The sequence below is a fragment of the Cariama cristata genome, unplaced genomic scaffold (genome assembly GCF_000690535.1).
Source record: "Cariama cristata isolate BGI_N322 unplaced genomic scaffold, ASM69053v1 scaffold5280, whole genome shotgun sequence".
Lineage (NCBI taxonomy): Eukaryota > Metazoa > Chordata > Aves > Cariamiformes > Cariamidae > Cariama > Cariama cristata.
Window position 1 is genome coordinate 29,258 of NW_009595136.1, and position 9,595 is coordinate 38,852.

Below are 9,595 nucleotides of genomic sequence, written 5' to 3' on the forward strand. Positions count from 1 at the left end.
GACCTTCCCCCATTGACGTCAGTGGAGTTACAGCAGTAGAGAATTTGGCCCACTCTCCGTCAAGTGAAGTTATGGCCCGGCGGTCATGGTGGTGGTGTTACAGCTCTAATTTGCCCAACCTTTAGTTTGCTGAAGGATGGGAAAGGTCTGCACCTTTCCCAAAAGCAATCCTGTCCTTGTTTTTTGAAAGCCACGATTACACTAACCTTGAGAAATCAGGTTAATTCAGCCTGTTTTCTACCTTGGAAAATACAGAGCAGGTGCAGAACGCAGGAGCCTGTGTTCTGCTTGTTAAGCAGGGATTTGTGCAAAGGCTATAGTCTGTCTCCGCTGCATGGCCCACACTGGCTGCTCGTCTGTCCCTGGGTGGATTTTGGAGGTGTGTGTTAATGCCTGACACCCAGTTATCTGAGAGATGACCTCTGCCTCCGTTGTGTTTCCAAGACAATTGAGCTGCCAGCCTCTCTGTGATAAAACATTGAGCAATCCAGGAAAAACCGAACCTCTACTGACGGTAGGGCTGGTTTGGGACTGCAGTTCCTGCCCCAGGATTACAGAGCTTGGATTCCGTAAATGTCAAAAATGGATTTTTAGTGTGAGCTGGAGAGAGAATGATTTGGGCAATGTCTCTTTTGATGTTAACTAGAGATAGTCTAATTGTCTAATTCCCATCCAAGGTAAGGTAACCATTTTTGAGTACATGGTAAATAAAAAATATTGGCATTTTCAAAGCATGAAAAGGAAAATGTTTAAAAGAAATTGAAGATATTTTCGGAACGCATGTTCTGGCAATAAATGTTTGAAATTATGTTTGTACTGAGATCTAAGCTTACAAAGGCTAATAAAAAAGCTTCGGATTGAAACATCCATAAAAAAATCATGTAATACATGCTTTCTGCAGAAGCTGCTGCATAAAATATTAAGCTGAGTGGACCCAGCATGAAACCAGCTTAATTCTTCTGCAGATACAAAGAGCGTTCACTTCATTTTGGTTTATTTAACTAGGATAGTCCAACTAGGGCCACTCATTATTTGAAGAAACAGGGAATTGGAAAAGCAGAGTCTCTTCCAATCTCTGAATAAAATGTAGCCAGGAGAGCTCTACCAGTCTAAAATCTGGAAAGAGAAAACAACCATAAAAAGTCAGGGTGGTTTCTTCACTGCAGCTAGTGCTTGCTTTGTTAAAAGTCAGCATAAAATGGTTTGTTAGTGTTTGCTTAAACTTTCTTTTTCTTCTTCAACTGTCCAACATATATCATCTGACTTTATTCATCTACCAAAAATGCTGGGTTTGTTGTTTCTAAGTAACACTACTAACACTTCTAAATAACTAACTACATCCATAGCCAAGTAATACTTTGATACAAATCTTTAATGAAAATGGGTAAATTACCTATGAAAAAAAACTGGCAGTTCTTCACAATTTTCTGACATAAAAAATACAGACCTCTTTCTTAAGCTACAGAATTGCTTAAATAATGTGCAGACTTGCAGCATACATCCCTTTATAGCCAAAAAAAGGGACTAATTTTAGTGTAGAAGTTGTTATTAATTAAAAATTAACATGTTTTGGTTACCAGTCAAGTAGAGTCAACCTCCCTTTGGGAAAATAACTAAAAATCCAATCACAGAAGAAGATATATCTATTAGTAAAACCAACATTTTCCTGCTCACTGATCTAAATCAGTCATTTTAATCACTTTGATTAAATTCTGCCTGCCCTGCATGATTGTGCTTCTGGTTCAGCGGCTTCCCCAAGCTAGAGGAGAAGACAACATTTGCTTGAGCCTGGTCATTGGTGTGCATCTGCTCTAGATCACCCCGGGGAGGTGACCCTGCATCGACGCTGCCTGTTTTGGATCATATCGTGGACTCCTCGCTATTACGTGGTGGAGATCTTTGTCTCTGCCTGCCCAGTGGTTTCTTCATATCTGCCTACCTGAGATAAAGCAGCTCTGAGTAACAGTGGCCTGAACCCTCTGGGGCTGTTTGCTATCATAAGAACATAAACCCGGCTTTGTTGAGTTAGAGCAAAACCCAGCTTGCTGAGCGGTCTGCCTCTGACCGAGGGCAACAGCCGGCACCTGGGGGAAGGAGGATGAGAACACAGAAAACACCAAGTGGTATGGCTCTGAAGCACCTTTCTGGCCTGCAGTAACACATAGCCTTGGGACTTCTTCAAACACATGGTGTCTTCGCATTTATTAGTCCTCTGAGGATTTTTTTTTTTTCAGTGCATCCTTGCAGGCTGTGATTTGGTTTTGTTTTTCTCCAGTTGTTTTATTCTGTTCAGTCAGGTTCATCTGGCCGTGCTTAATTTGTAGGAGGCATGTGTGGCAGTGCAGGTGAGCAAAGAATAATTGATACCATGATGTGAATATAGAAACTGGATCCTAGAGCGTAAAAAATGAGAAGTGCAGAATCATTAAGCTGAGCGCTCTGCAGAATGTGTTCAGGGTAGGCTGACAAGGACTTTCTTTCCAGATCTAATGATATTGAAGATTTAATGGGCAGTACTTGGAGACAGAATTTATTCTTCCATGCTATTGATACCCTCATAATTTGTGAGTGGCAGACTAAAGCGAGCCATAAAGGACTGTGGAAGGGCCATCAATAACCAAGTAAGAAAAATAATGTGCATCCTCTAAACACAGGCAGTAGTGAGTGCTGATGAATGAGCTGCAGAAAGGTAATGGCACAGTTTAGGCAGTTGACAAAAGAGCAGGAAGGGAGGATCGTGGCTGTGGCTGGCGTCAAGGACCGTTCCTCAAAGACTCTGCAAGCATTGGCAGTGTTGGGCCAGGGAGTCTGTTGAGACCCCTGAAGCGATGCAGCGTGTCCATGCAGCTCCTCCTTCCTCAGCCGAGCTGGGAAGTTGGGGAGGAAAGTGCAAGGACCTGTGGGCTATGCCAGTCAATAGCCAACACCACCAACGCTTGGCCTGGAGACCGTGGCTATCACGTTGGCATAAGACAGGACTTTGATTAAGAAAGACCTGCCTGAGAGTCTATGTAGCTGAACAGGCAAAATTGACATCTTCTGGTGTAATCTCTAGGGTCAACTTGGTGCTCGCAGTGAAGAGAAAGAAACTTATTTGGAAAGTTCAGAGAGCGCGGATGCTAGTGTCTGCGCGAGTGAACTTGCCATCTGTCCGGCTCATCCTAAAGGGATGATGTTCAGCTTGCACCGTAGCACCTGGGTCATCATTACGTAAATGTGACGTAAATTTATTCCTAGACTAGGCATTGAGGGCCTTGTGAGTTTAGCTGTGATTGAATCATGCACAAGGTATTTGGATGTTTAACTGCACTTTTCATCCAAGTCCACAAACAGATTAAACTTCCCTCTTCCCTGTGAGATGGTTAGATGCTGCTGGCTTCACTTTGTGCATTGGGAAAACAAAGCTGGAGAGAGCTTAGATGGCGTGCTGAAAGTCATGGCGTGAAGAGGTGGCAGAGTTAAGACTATTACCTGGAGTTCAACTCTGTAACCACAGGCCATGTTGGTCAGAACATGTCACCTGAATACACAATGTCTGAAATTTAAAAATGGTGCATTTATTAGGGCATTTTCTGTAAATGTTGAGCAAAAAGCATAAACTAGAACTGTTGATTCCATTTCTTCATAAATACTCTTCTTTTTCTCTGCTCCTCCACACTAGACCTCTGACTTGGATTGAAGAAAGGGGACCAGGGATGAGACGTGAAAAGAAAATCAACTTCTGTTTCACAAGTGGTTGCCTGGAGAACTTCCCTCAAGCCCCGAAGTCTGCTGTGGGCCTCTTCATGCAGGATCAGAACCTCTTTGCCAAAAAACTGCTGGGCCAGGTGTCCAAGGAGGAGCTGGCTGCTGAGAAATGGCGAATTTTGCGGTGTCTTGACCTTGCCGAGGTGATCCAACAGCACTGTGAACAGCCAGAGAAAATCTGTTCCCGAGACTGCTCTTAGTCTTAGGAAGGAGAAACACGGCAGATGGGAAAGCTGTAGGGCTAGAGCTCACTGGTGCCATCAAGCAGTTGCTATTTCTCTTTCGTTACCTTCCGTTTGACTAGCAGTGATTCCTTGGCTCTCCGGGTGGGCTGGAGAGCCTGGGCTACACCCCGTGCCTTCCAGTTTGCACTAGAACAAAGCAACATCACCCTGCTCCGATGCATTGCTGTCCTTCCAGGCAGATAGGAACCTAACCCCAACAATGGGAAATGTCCCTGAGAGCAGATCCTGGAGGACTGCAAATACTAGATAAGATTTTCCCTCCTGAGTTGTTGTGTTTTGTTTTTTTTTTTTTTTCCCCCCCCCCCCCCGATATGTCTGAAAATGAGATGTGTCTCATTTAGTAAAAAAAAAGTATTAGCTAGCATGAAGTTCTAGTGAGTTTTCCACCTCTTTACTTGATCTGCAGAACTTGTGCCACCACAGTTCTGACTTTTTCTTCCAGGTGCCCTGAATTGTTCTGTGTGTTTGCTGTAATTAGTTGTTGTGCCTGTTTGATGGTTTGTTTTGGTTTTGGTTTTTTTTTGTTGGTTATTTTTTTTTTGTTGGTTGGTGCTTTTGATTTTTCCACATTGGAAATGATCTACTTCAAATAGACTTTATATTGGTCTCAAACCAGAATAGAAGAAAGATCTTGTCTGTTGATAGATGCCCTGTTGAGTTCACTCACTTAATTTCTCTGGTGCCCTGTGCCAACATAGAAATGTTTTACCAGCAGAGATTAGAACAGTACATTAAACTAAAGCATCGCCTGCCTCCTTTCTACTGAATCTAAATTGTACTGGAAGCAGCATATTATTGTCCTTCATTTGTGTTCTGTATCTAATTCAGCATGTGAGCAGATCACTGCTAAAAATAATACACGTCCTGCCTTTAAGAAAAAAAACCCACACCTAATGCACTCCTGGAAACAGTGAATTTCATTAGAAATGGTGATAAAATTAGAATAGAACTGTAGAAAATGGAGCAATTTGCAAATATAGCCCTGCGGTTATGGCGTATGACACCTGTGGGGATAGGTCTTTAGCATTTTACAGTAGTCCCAGGGTCACATATGCAGGCATTATCACTTCCCTAAAGAGGCATTTGAGTTTTAGGAGAAGCCTAAACAGTGCATGAAACTATTAACAATTCCGCTGTTTGCCTTTTACTTTCTAATTACAGCATCTGTCTGTGCTATATTAATATAGGAGCAAACTTCAGTCTGTGCAGTTGTTCTTTCAAACACAGAACCATCATTTCTTATCCACATTGACTCGGGCAATTTTTTAATAAGGGAGAATATATGTCACGAATGTATGAATAATTACAGCCAGTCAGTATTGATGGGAAAAAGTCTTCCTTAGGGTAAATCGTGTTCATTCAGAAGTTGTATACAGTTCAGTTAGTTGGAAACAGGGAAGGAAAGACTCCGTATTTTTTCCCAAATCAGACAGATTTTAGGAGCAACCGGAGCTTGATATGTGAATGAATTCTGCGTGTGAAATTTGTTTAAATTTACTCTATCCGTTAAAATTAGTGAAAACCCTCTGATAGACTTCAGTGGATTGAAATCCATGTGGGTTGGCAGCAGATTTGTGTGAGCAGATCATGCACTTGTCCACCCAAACGGACACCTTACTGAGCATTTACCGGGAGTTCTTTACCAGTGTGATGGACATTGCCTGGGCAGATCTGATGCTGTACGAGGGGGGGGAAAAGTGGGTTTGTGGCAAAATGAAAAAAAAAAAAAAAATCCATCTGGGATTGGAATGAAATCAGAATCTGCTGTGTATGTCTATATATGCTATGTGTGACAGCAGAGGTCTTGTTTCTGGACAAACTCCTCGGCTGTGGAGGATGAATGGGGTGAATACCGCTTGTTTACATGGTAATTCACAACGGGTGGTTGGGGAGGGAGGGCAAAGGGAAGGGGAGATTCACCCTCCCCATCTACAGGCATCAAAATTAGCCACCACGTCTCCCTGGGCGTGCTGTGCAGTTACTGGCGAGAGCAGTATTCCTCTAAGAAATGGGGAATAAATTCACAGGAGCTCTGCCGAGCAGCAGTATAACATTCTGCAGTGAATCACCCTCTGGAGACGCTTGTTTCTATAGAGAGAGCATCTGGGGAAATTAGCTGCTTAATTTGAGCTAGGGAAGGCAGATGCCGAGAGCTGGATAATCCCACGCTCTCCTCCATCCCCTTCCCATTCCTCCCAGCTAACCTGCTTGCCTGCTGCTGTCTGCCCTGCTCCTGGGAGCCTGCAGCATTCAAATGGCTTTTCCTTCAGCCCTGGGAATTTGTTGAGGTACCGCGATGGTTTGTATACGAGAGCTACTGGATGTCAAGCTTCAAACGTACGTATTGTTTAACCAGATGTCGAACTCGCCAATAAAATATTGGAGCTCTTAATTGTTCCTTTTAGTTCCTGTTGTCCTTCATTAGCAGTTCCCATTGCCTGTGCTGAAAGTGGCTCTGTCCCAACCGGTTCCTTTCCCCCTCTTTCACTCCTCGAGCCCTGTGAAATCCTGCCAGCGACTACAGGCTGTGATCCTACCCTAAAGCCCTCAGCTGTCTCCTTCTCCTATTTCAAAGTTTAGAACACAAGTGTGGTGGGGTTTGTGACCTTATCTGAACTCGTGAGCCCTCCCATAAAATTCCTGCCTTTCCGGTCCCTGTCTGACTCCAGCCCAGGAGTTACTGGCAAGTCTAAATCTTGACTGTACGCTTCCAGTTTCCCGTTCAACAACTGGTGTATTTGAGCAACGTTTTTGAATCTGCTAAGTAGAATCTGAAACAGGTATTGAAATGGGTTTTCTTGTGGTTTTAATAAACTCTTTTATCATAGCAGAAATACTGTCAGAAGGGTTTTTCGGATAGTATTTGGTATGCCCTGAACCCAGCCAGTTTTAGAGATGCAGAGGTATGAAAAGGGTAAGTATAAGGTGTGACATGGGCGGGTTAGTAAATCACGTTCCTTGGAGGTAGCTGCTTTTCTACTTTTTCTGCTGGAAATCACCCTGCTCCCGTGGGATGCTGTAGGAAGTTCGTTGCAGTACACTTTATTAACTCTACCTGATGCTATGGAGTTGTTACGGAAAGTGCTGTAATGAAAACGCTCCTGCATGAAGGAGGGATGCTCAGTTTGCTGACACAGGCTGAAAACTTGTCTCTGGCAGATGAGAGGCACGGAGTCACTGACTGCGACGTGCTAACTCAAACCTGGAAGAGGTGGTTTGATCCAAAGGCCTTTTCAGAGGGCTAGGGATCAGGGGAATGGAAAATTTCTAGAGAGCAAAGAAACCAGCTATTGGTATGAGGACTTGCAAAGCTGCGTGGGAAGCTGTGGCCGAGAGGGAAAGAAGGTGGATGTGATTTTGGGGATCAAGTGTTTACCTGAGAGCCTGTTCTGTGGGGGCTGGGAACGGGGTCTAATTTCAGTGTGGTTACTGAGGATTGTCAGGAACAATATGAGGGGTGGGATGAGGGGAAAGGCAAAGAGGACCGGGGTCACCGCAGGAGCTGCTTGGGCTGGCGTTATTTATGAGGAGGATGTCACTGGAGTCCCCGGAGAATATCGAGCAGACAAGGAAGGGGGAAGGTAAGGGGTGGCAGCTGTGTAGATCAGGGCTGGTTTTTCAAATGATCCTAATATGTCAAAACTGACTGTTTTAAAATGAATAGTATGTATGGCATCTGCGTAAAACTGTAGGGCTGTTACAGAAAGTGCTTCGGGGATTGCAGGATCCTCCGGCAGTCTGTAGAGGGGTCAAGGTTGTGAAGACTGAACTGTACACATATTTTTCAGCTCTCACTCAAGGTGTTTGATTCCTTCAGGTTGGCAGTATGATCTGGGGCCTTGGGCACCCCGACGGTTTGTTGGTGAGTGACCCACCAAAGGTGATCCTGGCTGGATGTCTGACTCTGTAATGGTGTCTCCGGTGAGACTCACGGAACCGTGTGCTGCCGTGCTTCATGCAGGAGCATTTACTGCTCCCCAAGGTGTGCGGTGTGCTCTGTGCAACAGTAATAAAACATAGTACCAGGAAGCCAAGGATCTCCAGTAAAAGAATAACTCCAGGCTTTTGGCAAAGATAGCAAGATATTTGGTTACCCTTAAGAGCTGCAAGGTGGTATCTGTAGAGGCTGAATTAAATGAGGTTACAGGACTCTGTTAAGAGACCTGTTAATATTTTTGTTTAAAGAAGGGATGTAGCGCAGGCATTATCAGTGCAAACTTCAGCCCCAACTTAGAAGAACCAAGCCTTGCAATGGGAAGACAGGAGATGTCCGTGCAGTACCATATGGTGCTGTGCAAAACACCGGAGCCAGCTCCAGCTGAGCTACCTCTGGTACCACGAGGGCTGGCTGGAGGTGTAATTTCATCTGGCCAGATGTGCCCTGCTTCTCAGCAGAGCTAGCAGACCTGCGTGGAGCACAGGCTAACTCATTAGGCCATGCAGACATGCCTCCAGCTCAGCCCAAAGAACCCGTTTGGCTCCTGGCCTGCCAGCATCAATAGTATCTTTCTCCCTGTCTACACTTATCTTTTGGGCAGCAAAGAGAACCCAAACACAGCTTCCAACCTGTAGCTTCTGCTTTCTTGCTGAGCCAACCTAATTAAAAAGGACAGCTTTTTTTTCTTGCCCTTGAACTAAACGTAAGGCTCAGGAGGTACAGGGCTGCTGCATGGTGATGCCTATGGAGCTGTGGGAATCATCCCGGTGTTCCAGCTCCAGAGCTCCAGGCTTAGCGCTTGTCTTCCCCATCTTTGGCAATAAACCACACCTTACTGGGGCCTAGCTGCATGCAGATAAATAAGGAGGGAAACTTCCAAACAATAATTTAAGTAAAAAAAAATTCATAGAATCATAGAATCATTATGGTTGGAAGAGACCTCAAAGATCATCAAGTCCAACCGTACACCTGATGCCACCCTGTCCACTAAACCATGTCTTGAAGTGCCACATCTAAACGTTTTTTGAACACCTCCAGGGACGATGACTCCACCACCTCCCTAGGGAGCCTGTTCCAATGCCTAACAACTCTGACAGTGAAGAAGATTCCTGAGAAGCTCTGAATAGTAGCCTGCAGATATCCATGTGTCCTGGTCTAATAAAAATCACTTATTTAGCCTAGGTTACCACTTCCAAAATGCTTCTCTGAAACTTAATACTCAGGGCATCCTAGATCACATTTAGCGTGAGCTAACTTTCTGATTTTGCTGCTGCTGTTAATGCCACAACCTGCCTGCTAACGTTCCTACCTACCACACGTAGTGTATCGTGCCAGCCTGCCTGATCTCCGGTGAGCCATCCCTTTTCCCTGACAAAGGTTAACTTACAAGGAACCCAGTAACACCTCTCTAAAACAGCTAATTACCTCAATGTAGTGAATAACTAATTCACTAAATTAGGGCTTTCTGATGTTTTGTGGGTGTTATTTCAGTACCAGACAAATAAAAATAATTTTAAAATGCTAGGTTAAATATTAGTCAAGAAAGATGCTCAACAGAGGAATAGTAATAATAATATTGTTAGGAATAATGTCCCTTTGTGAATAATCTGTCACTCGGGGGTTTCTAAAACAGCCCAGGAACAAATAGATAGGATGGGGGCAGCCC

The 9,595-nt window shown here is 44.3% G+C and overlaps 1 protein-coding gene across 1 annotated transcript in view; it reads left to right on the top strand.

Annotated features, from left to right (window-relative positions):
* BLVRA (biliverdin reductase A) overlaps positions 1 to 4,109 on the top strand; it is a 29,464-nt gene extending 25,355 nt beyond the window's left edge. Inside the window, exon 7 of the mRNA XM_009700792.1 lies at positions 3,662 to 4,109. Within this exon, the coding sequence (XP_009699094.1) occupies positions 3,662 to 3,947 (286 nt within the window). The 3' untranslated portion in view covers positions 3,948 to 4,109. The remainder of the gene's footprint in view (positions 1 to 3,661) is intronic.
* Positions 4,110 to 9,595: the final 5,486 nt, after the last annotated feature.